We start from the raw sequence: 20,802 nt of genomic DNA, 5'->3' as shown, positions 1-20,802 counted from the left end.
AAATCAGGTTCAAATTGTATAATTGATATGTGAAATAGGAAGAAAAGGTCTAAAGGAGTAGAGGAAGTGGGAAGGGTAGGGGAAAAGAAAGAAAGGAAAAGAGAAAAATATGAGAAAAGGAAAAACATAGAAACAAAGTCTTTGCAAATAGGGAAGGGTGGAGGGGGTGAAGGGAGGGAAGAGGAATGGAGAAAAAATAAGAACCAAGATAAGTCACATAAAGGTACAAGATCCCAATAATGAATGTAACTGTACTGCATACCTACAATGTACCAACAAACTTAATGGAAAAAAAATAAATGACACTGTCACATACTGATGAAGGTAACAAAACAACAGACCCTCAACTTCAGTGTCCCGCTACTTCGTGGCTACTTCACAGCCACTGAATGAGCAGTTACACTGCTTAGTAACTTATCTATACATAAAATGGACAAACGACACCCCAGAGCAGAGTAAGATGCACAAAATTTCCATACTCTATATGTTTCACTGACTCTCAATAGGCAACATGATTAACTCAAAGTAGAAAACAAATTTCTTCACGATAACCTCACAGTCCCAAGTGGAGAAGCCTCTGCTCTGCCTGTAGGGTCCTCCTTCACTCTGCAATCCAGGAAATGCTCTACATCGTCCCAGATTCCTGATCACCGGATGGTGATACAGTCTGGCCCAGCTGTGTCAGCAGTGCTCACCCCAGAGGCAGGAGCCTTAGCTCAGGTGCTTCACAACCTTCATTCAGACGGCCAGGGTGCCCAGTCGCTGCTCTAGGACTGCCCCAAAATCCGTTCCTGTCATCCTGCGCCATACTCGTGTTTACAGCAGAACAATTCATAACAGCTAAATCTTGGAAGCAGCCTACATGTCTATCAATAGACGAATGTGGCATATACATATGGAAGTTATTACTCTACTATAAAGTGATAAATTTGAGTCATTTGTAGGAAAACGGAAGTACTCTGAGATCATAATATTAAGTGAAATAAATCAGACACAGAAGCTTAAATATCAAAGTTTCTCTTATATGAGAAACTCAGAGTATAAAAAAATTAGAAAAATAAAAAATAACGGGAAACAGGGAGATGCATCTTTTCAAATGGAAACGGGACCAAGAAATGGAGGGAGGGCTGCTGTAGGGAAGAAAAGGGACATAAAAAGAACTAAGAAGTGCTATGTTATGAACAAATTCTCCATGATAAATATAAGCATTGTGTACTGCAAACATTTACTAGTAAAAATAAAAACTGAAAAACAAAAGCAAACAGAATATGTGAGGCCCAGGGTTCAATCCCCAGTACCACAAAAATAAAAACAGTGAAAACTGGCAAAAACAAAAAAAAATCCAACTTAAAATAGAGAATAGACTAAAACCTTCGGCAGCAGTGCTTTTCTAATTTTACTGTTTTATTTCCATGACCCAGGTTGCCAGAGTCTGATTTTAGAACTCAAAAATTCTGCATTTTAACATCCTTGATGACTAATGAAAATGATCTGTGAAACACACTTGGACAAATATCCTTTTATATATTCCTTCTACCCTCAAATATATTTAATAATTAAATCACAGCTTACCACCATTCCCATGGAGAGCATCAACACTATACAATCCTTTTCCACTTCTCTATTTCACTTCCTTATTCTATTCCTGCACTTAACTCACTTACCCAAGTATCCTCTTGTTAGCCACGGAAGGCATCTACCAGAAACATACCCAGGAAAAAAGTTCTCAGCAAAAATTACAATAATTTCCTTTTGTTTTGCAATCAGCATGGCTGCAAATTAGGAGTTTAAGAGAGGACATATTGGGTTTTTTGTTTGTTTGGATTTTGTTATTAAAACAAACATATAAGAAATTCCAAAGTGGGAAGGGTAGGGGAAGGGGAAGGGAAAGAAAAAAATGGGAGAAAATGAAAAAATGGGGAGGGGAGGAGTGGGTGAAGGGAGGGCAGGGACAAGGGGAAAAAATAAGAAACAAGACCAGTCATGTAAAGGTAAAATATCCCAATAATAAATGTAACTACTGTATACCTAAAATGTACCAATAAACTTAATGAGGGAAAAACAATTTTTTTAATTAAAAAAAAAAAAAAAAAGAAAGAAAGAAATTCCATGGCCGGGCTTGGTGGCTCATGCCTGTAATCCCAGCACTCGGGAGGCTGAGGCAGGAGGATTGCTGTAAATTCGAGACCAGCCTGGGCTACATAGTGAGTTCCAGGTCAGTCTCAACTACACAGTGAGACCCTGTCTCAAAAAAACCAAAAAAAAAAAAGAAATTCCACACATGTCAATGCATACCTCAAATCCCAGCACCTGGGAGGCTAAGGCAGAGTGATTTTGACAAGAGTTCAAGACCAGGTGAACTACATAATGAAACCTTGACTCAAAAAATTAAAATAAAGAAAAAATTAATTAGGTTTTTTGTTTAGCTTGGTTTTGCTGGACTGAACATTTTTCTTTCAAGGCAATATCAATACCTTTAAAATTTGTGAAAAAAAAACTTGTAATCACTCCAAACAACCTCAGGGATAACCATGTGCATATCTTTTCATTTTTTTTTTTTCTGTAGATATACAAACACATACACATAATGTTTCTAATATGGAGCCAGAATTAGGAATCTTTAATTTCGGCCAGTCACACTAGGGAATAAAATGAAGTTAATCCAAGTCAGTCAGATAAAACACACATTCTAAAAGCATTATTATTTTAACCTTCTCACAAAACAGAATGGTCCCCAAGACTTAAATGTTTGAGTTAAAGCCTGACATGGTTCTAATGTTTAAATTCCAGTCTGTTTTATAACACAAACTATGTATCTAAAGTTTAAGAAAATCTTGGGTCATTAAGAGTCAAACAACTATGTGACTCTCACGTACACATAGTCAACTATGTGACTCTAAGTACAACACCAGAAGCAGAGCCATCTATGGACTAGGTGGAGTCTGGCCTGCCTGCAACAGACCCCAAATTGGGATTATAGGGCTCAAAAAAAAAAAAAAATCAAAACTGCTAAATCCTAAAGGAAGTAAACAAGTAATCTACAGTGATGACCATGGCTGTGATTGTTGCCAATCTCGGAGCAGAAAAGTGTGAAGGAAAAAAAAAGGCCTTTGTGGGGATGAAAACAACACGTGCTAATAATAGTGCATGCAGATCTGCCACGCGCAAGTATACACTACTTATTAACAGCAATGGAGAGAGCTCCTCTCTAAGAATATACAGGAATAGGAACGACAAACCCTAATACATGCAGTGCTGAAAGTGCAGTCCTGTCAACAGCAGTAAGTCCCAAAGCAACGGAATGAGACTCTCAACTGGCCCAGAAAGCTTCCCAGGCTGAGAGCCGCGGCACCTTCCCGAGTTGTTATAGTAACCGTACCGACGCTCGGAGGGCAGCGGATGCACCACGGAATTGGCGGGCACTGTGTAAACTGGGCTCCCTGCTTCACCAGTAACAAAAGCACGTTTAGATTGTAATCTACGGCCTCACCTGCAATTTCTGCAAGATGTGCTTAGCTTCTTCCTCTTCATCAGCCATCATTCCCCAGCTGCTCTTGGTTTCTCCGCCCCCCCAACTTTATAACCACAGAGATTCAGGCTCACGCCTACCGTATAGTCACAGCGACATCTAGGGCTCTGGAGGCTTACGGCATTGCTCCAAACTAAGCCTCTATAGAAATTCGAACGTACTCTACAATCACTTTTGATTTCAGAAACTGCTTTCCGAGGATCTGAGAGTGTATCTCTTGAACAGTGCCTTCCCAGCGTGCGTGAGAGCCTGGCTCGAGCCCCAACACCGCAAAAACATACAGATACATACGTAAAATAAATTTCGTTCCCAAATTCTGGAAACAAAATGTTCTCATTGACACATTTTTGTTTCGTATCTTTTATTACTTGTATCAAGATTATAATATTCTAGCCGGGAGTGGTGGCGAACACCTATAATTCTAACACATGGCAGGAGGATCACCTTAAGTTCGAGGCCCCCTAGGCTACATGGGGAGACTGTCTCAAAAGGCAAAAGCAAAAGCAAAACAAAATAAAACAAAACAAAACAAAAAACTTATAATACTCTAAAAATACTACAGGTTAAGATGGTAGATGCCAGTATCCGTTTGAAATTTTGAAAGGAATGTACAGATGCATAATGTTAACTTGTCTCAACCTTTTCCAAACTGCAATTTTCTACTTATGAAGAACTTTATCAAGTCTGTAAGTAGGGAGGGGTGGAGGGGTTAAAGGGAGGGCGGGGGAATGGGGAAAAAAATAAAAACCGAGAAATACCATGCAAAGATACAAATTTCCAATGATGAATGTCACCATATTGCATTCTTAAAATGTACCAATAAACTTAACTTAAAAAAGAATTTTACCATGTTGAACATACTATTGTAAGACTACTACACTTCGGGTGAGTATAAAACCATTACACTGTGATGCTCTAATGACCCTTATGCATTTATTATCTCCAATGGATACCTAAGAATGTCTCTGTAGAATGAACCAAGAGACTGGGAACTGTGGAAGAGCAAAGAAAATTCTTCTGTGTACTCTTCCAAAATTTTTACCATGCACATGCAATACTTATTAAAAAGAAACATGATTTTTAAATAAAAACTTACTTGCCTCTACTATCCCTAAAGATACAACAGCGGCAAAAGTAACTCCTAAAAAATGGAATTGAGAGCCTGAGGGACAACAGTAGAGATTATTCTATCTTTTCTTTTGTACCTTTTAAACTTGTATGATGTGAATGTATTAAACTCTTGAATATATTTTTTGTAGTACTGTGCAATATTCCCAACAATGTCTCTTTGCTTGGGATTGAAACCAGGACCTCTGCACTGAGCTACATCCCCAGACTTTTGACAGGGTCTCCCTGAGTCATTCAGTTGCCCCTGCCAGGCTCAAACTTACCATCCTCTTGCCTCAGCCTCCCAGAGTGCAGGCTATTGTGTGTGCTCCCATCTGACTGTACTTTTTAAATTATAGGTAACATATTTCATATTGATTCTATGAACCTAACAAAGTAGCAAAATGTTCAAGGCAAAAATCATGAATGTACATAGAATCATTGCCTCAAAATATTTTCCAAAACAGTGTAAAACTGTAGAGGGAAGGAAAATACTTTGTACTACAATAGATACAACCTGCCTTATTAGCTATAAAATAGAGAGCAGTATTTTTAAATCGAGATTTTTTCATCAGATACCATTTTTAACTTTGGAATACAGCAAGAAATCATTTTGAAATTTTATACTCTGTGCTAATGAACAAAACTATTGGCTTACTACTTTCGTGAAGCAGGAGTATTCATGTACCTTTCTACAGTGAATAAATATAAAAGTTCCTCAAATCATTTCAGTATAACTTTTGTTAGCTAAAAATCAATGGTATTCATGGCTAGGGAAGTATCTCAGCATTGCATCGCCTGCCTGGCAAGTGTGAGGCCCTGAGTTTGAGTCCCAATACCAAAAAAATCAAGGGTATTCATCACTCTAGGAGGAGAAAGAGCCAACCTGAATAACTTACTGAGATGATGTATCAAAATTTTTAAAATTATATATAGAGGAGGGGTGGCTCACAGCTGAAATCTCAGCACTCAGGAGGTTGAGGCAGGAGGCTCATTGCAAGATGGAGGCCAGTCTAGGCTACATACTGAGTTCAAAGGCAGCCTGAACTACATAGCAAGAACCTGTCAAATAAAATACATAAATGACTGGGGATATATCTCAGTGCAAAGGCTCTGGGTTCCATTCCCAGTAATGCTAAATAAATTAATTAAATTATAGGGCCTTAAAAAGGGATCTAGCACTTAGGTTAATTCCATTACAATGCTTCCCAAACCAATAAGACTTATTCATAAAATTTAAGAATTAGAAAAAGCTGTATGAATAACTTAATTCCATCCTCATTTCACAGATATAGAATGTAAAGTCTAAAAAGGTAAACTCAATGTCTCATAACCAATATATAGAAATAAACCACATTTACAGCCTATACGTTCTGCTTCCCTAATCTGAATGCTTTCAAGTCTTGCCACTAAGACATATAAATATAGTTACTGAGACTGCCCTTCAAATTTCTTTCTTGTCTCTATGAAATAATTAAGTATAGCAATTACACATAATTTAATGTCTGTAACAATAGTCAGAAATGCTCACTATTTACTAAAGGGAAACAGGAATTAGTCCTTCAAATTATTTTAATATAAATGCAAATACAAATAAATACACACAAATAACAAGGCAGATCATTCACCATTGTCTAAGACTAAAATTTTCACACAAATACATGGACAAATACAGCAAAATACCAATGAACACACTTCCATACATATATATGCATAAATACCAGAACCCAAAGTGACATGTGCCCATATAACAGGTGGTTACAGACAGATGCATGGATGCTAAGCTCAATCAGAAGGTGCCAGGCAGAAACAGTGATCTATGAAATAATGTTGGGACCTTTTCATCAGTGGTGAGAATTCAACAGCACACATAAAAATTGAAATTAATAAAATGTTCATGCTTTAAATAATACAAACAAAGAACTTAGCCACTAAGGGAACCCCCACCCCCAACTGCCACTGAATTTCTTGTAACTTGAAGATATGAAGATAAATTCAAAGACTTAATACCTCAGAGACAATGATGACTTCTATGGAGCATAAAGATTATATAACTGAAACAGCTAAAGGCAAACACATTCTCTAAAGTGTTAAATTCTTTTTACTTTGAAGGCTCTGCTAGATACTTGCTGCTGCTCTAATTCATGACTTTGAGAGGCAAAACTAAAAAAGCTGTTGCTGGGCTCAGGTGCTGTGGGAGAACCCACAAAAAGTGGTCTGAACTGAAAATCTTCATCTCCACCACCCCGATTTCCAACTGGTGTACTGTCCAAAGGAAACTTGGAATTGTTCCCTAGGGAAAAAAATTAAGGAAGAACATAAACATTATTTCCTTATAGATTTTTATGAATGAAAAGACAAAAGCCATTCAAAAAATATTAACACAACTCAACTCATATGAGATGGATAAAATACAGTCCAAATACTAGACAAAGAGAACTACAATGTCTTCCACCCTCTTCATGACCACACTACCATATATACTCTGCATGTTTTGTAATGCAGTTTCCATTATCTCATCACCAAAACTAACTTGACACAATAAAATATTTTTGGTAGAGCAAGGATTTATAATATCACAATTTTATGCATTTCTTGTCTAACCCACTTCAGAGAAACCATCAGAAAAAAAAATACACACACACACACACACACACACACACAATCTTTTGTCTTAAATTCTTCAAGAACCTATAATTCTTTAAAATATTATATTCTTGTCTACCACTTCAGAGAAACCATCAGAAAAAAAAATACACACACACACACACACACACACACACAATCTTTTGTCTTAAATTCTTCAAGAACCTATAATTCTTTAAAATATTATAATACACACTGCCAAAAATATATGACAATGGGCCAGGAATGTAGCTCTGTGCCACAGTGCCTGCCTGGCAACCATGAGTTCAATTCCTGTAACAAAAAAAAAACAAAAAAAAATACACACACACACATATACATATATGACAACTATGAAATACTGGCATACATTCATGACCCAATATCATTAGAAAAGGCTTAAGAAAATCAACCAGACAACAGATCTGATTAAATGAACACTTAATTACCTTCACTGAACCTTTATTGGCTTTTACAGGATTTAAAGAGAACTGGTAGGTAAGAAAGAGAAATACCAACAATATCTGCTTCTGGCTAATAGTGGCAGCAAAAAGCAAAAGGTAAGATCATACAAAAGAAAAAAAAGAGGAACAGCAAGAACTGGTGAATATAAAAGATGTCAAAATAAATGTGGACAGCGAAAAAAAAACACAATGTCTTTTTACAGTAACAACTAAATTACAATATGAGTAACTGAAAGGTAGAAACTTGTTTTCAATTCTTGTAACAGATATCCCTCATCTTATCACCTCATACCTTTTCTAGAACATTATCTCCTTTCCCACTGTATCTTTTTCTTAGCCTATAATAAATATTTTTTAAATGAGAACTTAGGTAAATCTATTATAAAAAGTTTCACTTTTTTAATACCAAAAGCAATTTACACTAACAGCATAAGAAAAATACATTGGATTCTGTTGCATCAGGAGTAGTATAGAGGAGAAAACTCAGGAAGAGAAAGATACATTTGATCTTCAAGGCACCTAGATTGTGAACTTTCAAAGGACAATAATCCTATCTGGATAATCTTTTTATCCTCATTGCTCAGAATCATGACTAAAAGCCTGGCACAGAAACATATTTGGTAAGAATTTGACGAATGGACAAAAGTATAAATGAAAGTACAAGCCAACCAAACAATTTATCAAACAATAATTTAAGAACTGTGGAGTTGGTATTGGTGCAGGGTTGTAGCTCAGTGGAACTGCTGCTGCCTGGCAAATGCAAGGTCCTGAGTTTGATTCCCAATACAAAAATGACCAGTATTGGTTTATGGGGAAAAAAAAATGAAACACAGCCTTCCTGGAGGATGGCAAATAGTTAAGAATATAGGCTCCGTGATCAGAACCAAGTTATTAGTGAAAATAATTGTGCCCATCTCTCAGAGTTTTGCAAATTACATGAATAAGAGTGCTTACTAATTAGTAAGGAACCAATAAACAGCCAATATCATATTTCTTAATGCAACAAAATGGCTTTCTCAAACTTTAATTTTCGGAGATGAACTTTGCTCAAATTAAAACTGTAATTTAAATGTAAGCAAATACAATAGATAAAAGCAGTGACATATAGGTTGAGACATGCTAATCCAGAGCTTACCATGACTCCACCTTTGGAGTCTCCATTAACTGCATGGACCTATGCAGAGCACAGTGGGAGAAATCATTGATTTGAAGAACAGATATCGGATATCACATGTCCTTTCTTACCTAACGTGAAACCAAAAACACCAGCCTGTGTAATCACAGACGGTTCAAGCTTGCTTTCTTGGTTAGCAATGGTGATATTTCTCAGCCTAAGACTATCATAAAGGCCTTGGAGCTTTTGATACTGGCGATTGCGTTCCATAAGTTTCTCAGATATATCACTGAACTTTTTCTTGTATTCTTCTAGCACCTTTTTCATGGAAGTGACCTCACCCTTCATAGAGGTCAATTCCACATCCTTGCTCTGTATTTGCTGAGTATATATTTTCTCCATCTGTTTCAGATGGCCCTCGGCCTTGCTGAAATTGTATTCTTGATAGAGACGTTCCTGATGTACCTGTCCCAATTAGAACAGAACGACTTTTAGGACAAAGATTAAAAGTTACATGTTACAGAAGTTCATACAAACACAAAAGGAAAAGATGTTTACACAGTGTCTATTTTATGGTTATTCTTTTTCTTTCTTTTTATTTTCTCCTTTTTTGCAGTACTACAAATGAAAGCCAGGACTTTCACACTGAGCTATATTCTCAGCTTCTTTTTATTTTTTCATTTGGAAACAAGGTCATGCAAAGTCTCTAAACTGCCCAGGCTGAGCTCAAACTTGCAATCTTCCTGCCTCAGCTTCCAGAGTGCTGAAATTACAGGCATGCACCAACTTGCCTAGTGTTTGAGTAAGGTACATGTAGAGAATTGTTACAAATTGGGGAGAGGATGACAGCAATTGAAATACACTAACTGAAAGAGGAAATCCATAAAAGAAATACATGAAAATATGCAAGAAAATATATTTATCTAAAAGTCATCAAATAAGCTGCACATGGTTGTACATTCCTGTAATACTAGCATTTGGAAGGCTGAGGGAGGAGCACTGCTGCAAGTTTGAGGCCAGTTCAAGACCAACCTGACCTATATAGCAAGACCTTGTCTCAAAAATCCTAAATATATATATAAAATAAATCATCAAATAAATGCATAAAGAATGAGAGTCTATTTTACCTTCAAATCTAACTCATTTAAAATGTAGAGAACTAAGCACCCTATACATTTCTCGAGAACAAACAAATGGATATGCCTTACTGGAGAACAATTTTCAAATATCACAATTGAGTGTTCAAAATGCACTAGACATTAGGGCCAAACACAAAGTCCTGAATTTGATCCCCTGTACCAGAGAAAAAAAATGCACTTGGCACCCCTTTAATTCTAGGTATCCAGAAGGTTGAAGTAGGAAGACAGCAGGTTTGAGGTCGCCTGGGACAATGTGATGAGATCCTGTCTCAAAATTTAAAATTTTTAAAAGGCTGAGGATGTTGCCCAGTGGTAAAGCAGTTGCTTAGCAGGTACAAGGCTCTAGGTTCAATTCCCGGTAACCTGCCCAGCATTTGTCAATTTTAACTGGTCATAAAATCTATATGTAGTATTATCCTACATGCACAAACAAAAATATCAACAATGGGCTGCTTGCTGGGGCAGCACATATACTAAAACTGGAACAGTACAGAGATTAACATGGCCCCTGAACAAGGACAACATGCGATTCATGAAATGCTTCATAGTTATAAAAAATATGCATCAACAGAGGTTTTAAAAAATTTCTCTCCTTTTTGATTTTCAACAGCACCTCTTTCAAAAAATGAAAACCATTTATTAAAAAGAAAGTTTTACATATGGTCATAAAAAGAAATATAAAATAGTGGGCTGGGGATTTAGCTCAGTGGTTCAGTGGCCTGCCTTGTAAGCACAAGGATCCAAGTTCAATCCCCGGTACGAAAAACAAAACAAAAAAACAAAGAAATATAAAATAGCGAAAGAAAAACAGCAGGAACTCCCACATGGGCTTATACCCTCAGTGAGAAACCACTCTAAGCACTAACCTGGTAGGTCCAGAAGGCCAAAGCTCGGGAGCTAATGTCCAACACAATCTCTGGCCGAAGCCCTGCCAATACCATAGCTTTATATTCCTCTGATGGACTGAGTTCTGTGCGGACAATATCTAGTTTACCAGAAAGGGTGCTGTTGCAAGCAGGGCAGACAGCAGGTGAACGACTAAACTCACCACTGCCATGCTGATCACAGAAGATGTGAGAGCAGGCAGTGACCCATGCATAACCAGAGAGTTTGACCCGACACTTTCGATAATTACAAAGCAGCATGTCTTCACACAAAGACATGATAATGAGTTCTCCAGGTGTTTATGAGACCTAATAAAAGGTAAATGAAAAGGGAAATAAATCAAACTGTAATGACAAGTAGACAAACAAAAAGTATGCTTTATTTTATTTTGATAAAACAATATATTTTGTTATGTTTTCAGTATTTATTATAATCACTATCATTACACTGATTTCACTCTCTCAACAATATTGTGCTTTGGCCTGCTTCCTGAGCTCAACAAAATAATAACACAATAATTCAAATAAAATATTTGTGGGGGCACACAGGAATGTGCAGCTGCTGCAGAAACTGCACTACCTTTGTACGATGGCCATAAAAATTATTTTAAGGAAAAGTTAAATGCACAGGTGGTTCTAAATCTTGATACAGTAAAAAACAATATGCATTTGGGAAAAAGTTTAGGAATATTTACAAAGTATAAACAAGTAAACATTAAATCAGTAACTTCTACAATTTTAATATATAAGTAAAAGCCTAAATGTATCATCCATTCATACTTTGCTAGAATATTTTAGTACCACATCTCACACTTGGAGAACATAATAATCTAAGAATGATTTCTGCCATTTTTCAATGTAAACTACATTTTTGAGTTTTCCAAAGCTGATTTCTCAGATTCTTTACCTACCTTGCCTTGATTTAAAAACACGTGGGCTGGGGATTTAGTTCAGTGGTTCTGCCGCCTTCCTCTCAAGGTAAGGTCCCGAGTTTGATCCCTGGTACAAAATAAATACACCAGCTGCCTTTTAACATTACACAGGAACAATTTATCCCAGTAACTGACAATTATGACATCTGATAATCAGCATAAAAGCTGCTTTTGTGTAAACTCTTTTATCATCAATTAAACAATTCACTTATTAATGTAAATACGACTCGGTGCCATGCTTTGATTTAAAAGTTGTAAAAGTAAATTTTCTAGGTTGTCACTTTCAATAGTGTCCATCCACTCTCACTGGAGTTTAATCCAAAAATGGGCACTAATATTCTGATCATACCAAAACAAGTAATATATCTCATAAAATAATACTACCACATCAGTCATATAGAAAGCAAAACTGTACACATTTATCAATCAAAGAACGTTGCCTTAGTAATAGGAACGGAGACTCTGACACCCAAATCTTCTCACTGAATCAGTTTCCACAATAAATGTCATCAGACCACCAAAGTTAATGAGGTCTACTTTATCTCCAGCAGGGTAATGGGCATAAGGGAAAGCAGAGGAGTCAGGAAAGATTTCAAAGTTGAAAACCTTCCCAGGAGTAAAAAAGGTGCACCTAATTCCAAATTTTCCACAAGGTAGAGGAAAGCGTCAGTTTAGTGGGCTGTAAGTCAAGGCCCTATTTTAAGAATTAGAACGACAGAAAACTAGAACATCTGAAAACCCTGAAATTTTCGGCCTGCTTTCTGACCCCAACAAAATAATAACACAATCCAAACAAAATATTGGGCCTGCGGGGGGCAAAGAAATAAGTAAATAAAAAGCATAGGAATTCTCAGCTGCCACTAAAAGTCCACTACCTACAAGGACTCCGTGCGCGTCAACAGCGACTCGGACACCATGTCAGAGAGCGCATGGGCAGAGCCGCCCGGAGCCTGCTGGGAAAGGGCCTGGAAGGCGCAGGCGCAATGGATAACTTCAAGTGCTCTGGGCTCTGCCTAGGCGCAGACGCGAGAGGTGTCCCACTTCCAGTTCCAGCCCTACTGACCCTGCCGATGAGAGGTTATAAAGACCTGCCCTGGAGTGGCACAAGTGTAACATCTTCCTATTGAGGGGAAAGTCTCATAGAGCAGGGTGAGTAGCTGACTTGAGCCCCAGCCCCTCCTACATTCAGGTATGTGTTCAAGGAAAATGCTGGGAATCACACGCAGCCAGCACAGGCTTTTTAAATTTCAGAAAGAATTCCCTGCAGATGGATCCTGCCTGTATTTGATTGGCTGATCACCTCTATGCTGAAGTAGATTATGCTATTTTACTTTTATCCTTGGAAAAAGCATTTTTTCGGTTTTTACACATCCTCTAAATACATTTAAAGAACGTGTAACTTTTCCTTGAGCCGGCTTTACAGACACTGATGTGAGCCCGGGATGTAGCTCAAGCGCGAGGCCCTGAGTTTGAATCCCGGTAGAGGAAAAAAAAACAGCGAGAAATGGAGAGAGCTAGAGCGCACGAGCAGCCATGACGACACAACTAAGACACTCACTAAAAAGGACTTGCAGAACTGCTTCAGAAAGTAGTAAGAATAATTAGATAAAATTTTTGGAAGCAAGGGGGATTATTTTGAGGGGAACTAATGAAGATATGTCTTGGCGGGGGGATTTAGCTCAGTGGTACTACTGCCTGCCTCACAAGCACCGGGTCCTCAGTTCAATCCCTAATACCAAAAAAAAAAGTTCTATATGCTATTAATTTTTTAAATTTAAATATTCACCGTATACTTCAATCATACCTCCTATGATAGGAATCGTTACATCTAAATAAGAACCAGAAAAGGTCATTAAGGATTAACTAATTTAGCTAGGCAAAATGATGAGAAATTAATGTCAAAACCAAGGTAAATTGACTAAAGAAAATTGGAACAATTGTACATAGTCCCATTACCATGCAATGCCTAATTTTAGAACTATATTAGGCCTTGATTGTTAGTGCTGGAAGTAATGAAGGGTAAGCCAGCTGTCAAAAAGACACAGAAGCAATAAAAACAAAGAATCTCTGAAAATCTATGTGAAGATGTAAATGATACAACATAGGTTTAAACTCTGTCTGTCTGTAACTCATTCTAACTATACTCTGCTAAAATCTTCAATTTTTAAAAAAGTAAAATTTAGTTGATTTTTAAAAAGAAACGAAATTTATAGTACCGTAGCAACTAGCCACGGAGTTACAAGGAAACTTCACAAATTCCTGTGTATGTCAAAGCTTCTCAATCTCAACATAAGCTTTACCATAAAAGAAAAATGCAGTCATAATCTGTTGTTTATCCTGGATTTGCAACATGAATAAGTCCAGAGTGGAAACATGAAACTCAGATCTGGTTCTGGTCTCTTCTGCAAAAGATAACCAAAAGCTAAAAAATTATTCCAACTACTGATGTTAGATTGAATTACTTATACTTTCTGTATTTTGTTCTAACATCTACCTCATTCTTTTTTTTTTTTTTTTTTTTTTTTTTTTTAATTTCAAGGCAGGCCACTGAACCACTGAGCTAAATCCCCGGGCCCCTCATTCTTAAAAATACAGGCACAGGTAAAAAAGACTGTCTAATTTGCTTAAAATAACCTTATACAATACATAAACATAATAAAGTTAAAAAACACAAGTTTCCGAAAATAAGATCACCCATAGAACCCAATATTAGAGACAATTACCGCTAGTATTTTCATACATATATCTAGTTTTCAGATGATTTCTCAAGCAAACATGCATTTTAAAATGTTTAAGCAAAAACATACTGCTTTATAACCTGTTTTTAATTTCATGAAAACTCTATTTTAATAAACGTAAACCTATACCATAACTTTTAAGTGGCCATAGAGAATTACATTTTATGGTTCATATAACTGATTTAACCAACTGCAGGACTCCCTTATACAGACTGACATATTAGTGATTTGTTTAAAATTGCCAAGCTAAGAAGTTGATAAGATTGTACCAGTGGTTTTTCTTTATTGTTTGAATTTTTAGGTTAAGGATTCCTGATCCTAGTTTCATCTCAAAGGTAGTGTCACAGAAGATCAAAGCACAACAAAATACTGGTCACAGTATCCAATCATAATTCAAAGATTTAAGAATTACCTGAGATCATGAGCTAAGTTCCAATAGGAATTCCAGCAAGGAAAATTCAGTTCCAGGTGTCTACCCCTAGCCTGTCTTCTCAGAGTATATGTTTAATCGGGATAATCAGCGGAAACACAGACTTACCATGCATTTCATCATGGCAAACTGTAAATAACTGGTGAAGTACATAGCACGACTGGCTTCTTGTCCCTAAACCAGGAAAAACTTCTTAAGGTTGGAACTAGGGCTTTGTCAACTACCAATTTTCAGCCACTAATAACACTGAATCCCAAATCTTTCTATAAAAATGAAGATTTTTCTTTTATACTTACCTCCAGTATCAGATGAATCAAATTGAACTATAGCATCTATCAGCTACCTAGCATCATCTCTGGAAAATAAAAAATAGTAAATACAGAAAGGTTATAATCACATGGCAACTCATACCAGTATGCTTCAAACCAAGTCTTGAGGAAAATTAGACTAACTGTTCATTGTTTATTTGAATGTTCATTTGGTAATATAAATTATTGATATTTGGTGAATGTCATCAAATGCCCAAATTCAACATCAGATTAGGTCAGGATTGCCGTGTGTGGTGATGCACGCCTGTAATCCCAACACTGCAGGAGGATCACTGTGAGTTGTGAGTTCGAGGCCAGGCTGGGCTACATAGTGAGTTCTAGGTCAGCCTCAACTACATAGTGAGACCCTGTCTCAAAATAACAACAACAACAACAACAAATTAGGTCAGTTTATCAAACTCAATATAGTCATCACCCATTCTACATTCAGGATTTGCAGCATTTTATTAAAAGCTTGGATTTAACTATACAGTAAATCTAGCCAGCTTCTGAAAGGCTATAAAAAGTCAACACAATAAGAGATAATAAGCCTCACAATAAAAGAGAAAGTATGCAAAAGGAAGGAGACAAGAAGTCATAAAATTCAGACAAATAAGAAGCTCACTATCTGGGCATGGTGGCACACATCTGTAATCCCAGCACTCGGGAGGCTAAGGCAGGAGAATCGCTGTGAGTTCGAGACCAGCCTGGGCTACATAGGTGAGACCCTATCTCAAAAAACCAAAAAAAAAGAAGCTCACTTCTTATAATCCCAGCACTCATGATACTGAGGCAGGAGCGTGGCAGTGGGGCCAGCCTGGGCTGCACAGTGAGTTCAAGGTCAGTCTAAATTACATAGCGAGATCCTATCTCAAAAAACAAAAGCAAAAAAAAAGTTTTTTAAAAGAATATTTTAAATTCATTTGAGCCAACACTGAAAGTATTTAACCTTTACTGTTGGTAATTCCATCACCCAAAAAAAAAAAAAAATTCCTTTGACACAGGAAAATATAACTAGCATCAGTTGGAACCCAGTCTGCCACAAGATGGCAATACAAGAAAGAGGCTTTAATTTCTTCTTCCACAGAGCTTGAGTGTAATCCGAACTTTGAAGTGAAATACAGGCTGGGCATTCAGTTGATTGTTGCAGGCAACCTTCAGACTAGTCCCTATTAGCTAAGGGTAGGGGATAGAGCTTCACACTTGCCTAATGTGTGAAGCCCTGGATTCAATCCCCAGCACTGGAAAATAAAAAAAACTCATTAGCCCTTTTTTAATCACATTTATATTTTTATTATATTCCTTTTCATGAAGCTATGTGGAGCATTAAAAATTTATAACCTCAGATACAATCTAGCCAGAAAGACAAGACTCATACAAATTATCCTACCACCAAATAAATGGTCAATTAGTGGTAAACACCAAATAGTTGTTAGAGAATAGCTAAAGTTAAAAAAATACTCTGGTGAAGGAAAGCTGCATGAATAAAAAAAATGCATTCAAGTGGACCTTAAAAATCCACATCTAATATGTACTTGCTTACTACTTCTAGTCACTTAAATTGTTTCTCAGTCACGATAGTCCACTTAACTAAAATTAAGTTTCTCCGTCACGATAGTCACATTTTAATTGCTCAGTAGCCATACATGGCCATACTGGTACAAATACAGACCATTTCCATCATCACAAACAGTGCTACTGGATGTCAGTGCCGTAAAAGATTAGTATGACTTAAAAAAAAAAAAACAACTGGTATGACTAAAATAAGGCAACAGGAAGCAGTGGCTATCACTTTTTAATTTCCCACTCTCTGTTGAGCACAGAAATTGTTTCATTCAAGTTTCACAACCCCATATTTAAGGAGAAAACTGATCCTCGGAGAAGCTACATCAATTTCCTCAGGTCAACTAATGTGATTTAAATCTAATTTTGTTGCAACTCCATACTCAATTTCACCAAGCACTTCCTATGTGAAATAAAAACCAGAGCTACAGAAGATGGTTTGCTTTAGCATGGAATGAGAATGATATAATGGCTCAAAGCAGAAGGAAACTGAGGTAGTTTCAAGCACCTCAGAGAGATATAATCAAAAGGCTTTTTTTTTTTTTTTTGGTTGTTCAGCCTTACCTTGAATTCACTGTGTAGCTCAAGCTGGCCTCTAACTCGTGGCAGTCTTTCCCCTTAGCCTCCCAAGTTTTGGGATTATAGGCACAAGCCACCACATCCAACTTTTACTTCTTCTTTATCCTGCACTTAAGTAAGACTTTAACTATATAAAATGTTTTCAGGGGTAGACAGCTTGCCTAGCATGCACAATGCCCTAGGTTCAATCCCCAAAACCACCACAAAAAAAAAAAAAAAAAAAAAAAAAAAAAAAAAAAAAAAAAAAAAAAAAACATGCAAGATTAACTAGGGGAACACACAAAGAAAAGCAAGACAGTGTCAGGGGTTTCTACAGTTTTAACATCTTCCTCAAAGCTCCATGATCCGAGAACTTCTTACAGAATAATTAAAATTCGAAAGAGACAACCTCTCTAGACTGCAAGAGGTCTGTCTGTTGTGCCCTTGACATATAGCACAAAGCCCAAACATAAATCTGTGTGCTGCTTTTCCCATCTGTGATGCTCCCTGTAGCATTCTAATTATGTTTCTGCAAGTGTAATTTTACCACACATAGGCCACTTTATTTTTATTAACTGTTCTATAAGTACTCCACACAATGGCCCGTTTATTGATTGTGGGCAGTAACTGCCCTTTGAAAATACTGCTGTACATGACCAGTTGCTGTTCACGTCAAACCGGTACTTCATGAATGACTAATACTAACTTCGTAATGCTAAATTTATAATAACTAACTCCGCATATCTGCAATTTTAAGATTGTTTTACCACCCAGTTTCATTTCCATTCCAGTTTACTCAGTGCCTACTGTGAGCCTAGCATTATAGAATACAACAGTAAACCTCCAATCTGTTTTGGACAGGCACACATATGTGTAATGCAAAGGTTTTAAGGATATCTTGATCAAAATTTAAGTACCTGCCTTTATATTCCCATCAGCCTTTAACCTTTCTTATCGGGAATCTCCAAATCAAACCCCACGTGTAGCTTTTAAGGGGTCCACAGAGATACAGGGGCTTTCCCAGGGACACTTCCAGGCTGGCATACAAGGTGCTAAAGACCCAGGTTTTATATCCTCAGTGGGTTTCATCTTCAGCCTGAAATAAAGAGAAAACAGAAAGTAAAAGGTAAAATGATCATTTGGCACTGTTTTCAGAGATAGTTCCATAAGGCACTGATAATCAGAGCAAACTCCAACTTTTATTTCCCACCTACTGTCAGCTGTTTTGGCTAAGAATACTTATTTCTTTTAACCTCCAAGTATAGAGGAATCCACATGCAGAATATATGAAACAAAAGAGGTAAGGTCAAAACTAGGACTAACTCTGCAGCTCATCCCAAGCTCATTCTGCTGTTTCACCTGGCTGCAGTCCCATGGCTGGTGAAACAAATGAAAGCATTAATACTTCAAGGCTTTGGGACAAGGCAATAGAAAGGAATAATATAAACCCAGGATGCAAGAGGAGCAAAATCGTCCTTACTCTGTTAACTTGTTATTTTATCTACATCATAATACTTCACCTACTTAGAATTTATAGAGTACTTTCCACAATTTACCTCATTTTGCAAAGTACTACTGTCACTTCCAATTTGTAAGTATGCGAGTAAGGTTTAGACTGAATGGCAGGCAGTTTAGCTTAATGGTTAAGATACCAAATTTTTCATCTGCATCTCTCGAATGATCAGTGATGTGGAACATTTTTTTCATATATTTACTTGCTGCTTTTACTTCTTGGAGAAATGTCTGTTCATTTCAGATGCCCATTTTTGAATCGGGTCTTTATATTTGGGGGGCTGATTATTTGAATTCTTTATATATTCTAGATAATAGTTCTTTGTCTTAGGAGCAGCTGGTAAAAATTTTTTCCTACATTGTAGGTTGTCTCTTAGTTCTATTGATGGTTTCTTTTGCAGTGCAGAACCTCACCCCACAAAGAATGGCTGCTATCAGGAAAATCAACCAAAAACAAATGTTGACAGAGTTGTGGGGAGAAAGGAACCCTTCTCCATGGTTGGTGGGAGTGCAGACTGGAGCAACCACTATGGAAATCAATATGGAGATACCTCAAAGAGCTGGGACTACAGGTTCCATTTGACCCAGCCATCCCTCTGCTGGGTATCTTTCCAAAAGAATTAAAAGAATCATATCACAGTGATATATGCACATCTATGTTTATAGTGGCACAGTCTGTAATAGCTAAAACTTGGAAACAGCCCATTTGCCTATCAGTTGGACATTGGATAAAGAGGTGGTTTTCTATAATGTGGAATACTACTCAGACATAAAGAATGAGAAATTAGATTCATTCATAGGAAAATGGACACATATTGAGGATATACTCCTAAATGAAATAAATAAGTCACACATGTGTAAATACTGAATAGTTTCTCTAGTGTGAATAACTGTAATAGTACATAAGATCCTAATGAGATAATTGACATTGTGAAATGGGAAGAAAATGGCTAAAGGTGTAGGGAAAGTGGGAAGGGTAGGGGAAAGGTAATAAGGGAAAAGGAAAAATATGAGAAAATGAAAAAATGGAAATAAAGTGTTTGTAAATGGGAAGGGGAGGAGGGGTGAAGGGAGGCCAGGGACAAGGGGAAAAAATGAGAACCAAGACCACCTGTCATGTAAAGGTACAAGATCCCAATGAATGTAACTGTACTGTATATCTAAAATGTACCAATAAACTCAATAAAAGAAAAAATGTAAAAAGATATAAAATTTTTTATTTCTCCCTCACATTTATTAAGCTATAAAATGACAAAATGTCTGTACTTACAGTATATAATGTCATGTTATATCATGTACACTTATGGTATATAATGTTATAGATATTATAAATAACATATCCATCACCCCACTTCCTACGTGTGTTGGGTAAGAACACTTAAGATCTAGCAGTTTTCAAGTATACTAAATAACACCTCTCCTTTGTGACCTCAACATGGAGAACTTGTGCACTACAGGTCCCACTATACACAGTCAAGATCCATCACTTAGAGCTTACTTTCAGGATAATCTTCCAACTGAAAGTCTCAGTGAGTAAAAGATGGTAATTAACAATTTAACTTCTAAAATAAAATTGAACTAATTTTGAATCCGACCATTTATCTTACCATTTACTTGTACACATGTAAGTCTCAGTTTATACATGAAGTATAAAAAGAGGAAAAACATGATGACATCTTCCTTCTATGAGGAGTAAGGAAGAATCCTTCCTTGCTCTGAGGATTAAGTAAAATCATTAGAATAACATACCCAGTACCATGCCGACTGCAAGGTACTCAAAAATGTGTTAGCTATTATCATTATTACATAATTTCTTGTTACATTTAACTCCCCAGGCAGATATAAACAACTGGAGTGCAAAGTGTGAGTTTTATACCTCTCTGAGGACATTATTCATTA

General features: G+C 36.9%; 2 protein-coding genes, 1 non-coding gene and 1 pseudogene across 9 annotated transcripts in view; 1 reads left to right on the top strand and 3 right to left on the bottom strand.

Moving 5' to 3' along the window:
• The window catches only part of Ttc5 (tetratricopeptide repeat domain 5), a 32,089-nt gene extending 28,296 nt beyond the window's left edge, over positions 1-3,793 (bottom strand). For all 3 annotated transcript variants that reach the window (XM_010607392.2, XM_010607393.2, XM_010607394.3), the window contains exon 1: positions 3,491-3,793. In XM_010607392.2, the coding sequence (XP_010605694.1) occupies positions 3,491-3,541 (51 nt within the window). In that variant the 5' untranslated portion in view covers positions 3,542-3,793. The remainder of the gene's footprint in view (positions 1-3,490) is intronic.
• Positions 3,794-6,198: 2,405 nt separating this feature from the next.
• Positions 6,199-20,802, bottom strand: part of Ccnb1ip1 (cyclin B1 interacting protein 1) — a 28,143-nt gene continuing 13,539 nt past the window's right edge. For 2 of the 5 annotated variants that reach the window (XM_010607395.2, XM_019205036.2), the window contains 7 exons: positions 18,309-18,487; positions 15,259-15,317; positions 15,071-15,136; positions 11,774-11,861; positions 10,845-11,171; positions 8,971-9,304; positions 6,199-6,929 (listed from right to left, as the gene is read on the bottom strand). In XM_010607395.2, the coding sequence (XP_010605697.1) occupies positions 6,727-6,929; positions 8,971-9,304; positions 10,845-11,141 (834 nt within the window). In that variant the 5' untranslated portion in view covers positions 11,142-11,171; positions 11,774-11,861; positions 15,071-15,136; positions 15,259-15,317; positions 18,309-18,487 and the 3' untranslated portion in view covers positions 6,199-6,726. Of the gene's footprint in view, positions 6,930-8,970; positions 9,305-10,844; positions 11,172-11,773; positions 11,862-12,669; positions 12,748-15,070; positions 15,137-15,258; positions 15,318-18,308; positions 18,488-20,802 lie in introns of those variants that run through there. The other 3 variants (XM_010607396.2, XM_010607400.1, XM_010607399.1) reach the window with 3 other exon arrangements.
• Positions 10,432-10,530, top strand: LOC117286611 (annotated as a pseudogene).
• LOC117286647 lies at positions 15,017-15,093 on the bottom strand. Its single transcript, XR_004517805.1, has one exon. It is a non-coding gene; the product is annotated as a small nucleolar RNA SNORD126 (small nucleolar RNA).

The sequence above is a fragment of the Fukomys damarensis genome, unplaced genomic scaffold (genome assembly GCF_012274545.1).
Source record: "Fukomys damarensis isolate Sample0158 unplaced genomic scaffold, DMR_v1.0_HiC HiC_scaffold_17, whole genome shotgun sequence".
In the NCBI taxonomy this organism is placed as follows: Eukaryota; Metazoa; Chordata; class Mammalia; order Rodentia; family Bathyergidae; genus Fukomys; species Fukomys damarensis.
The sequence above is the reverse complement of the archived record's forward strand: the minus strand, read 5'-3'. Positions and strand labels throughout refer to the sequence as shown.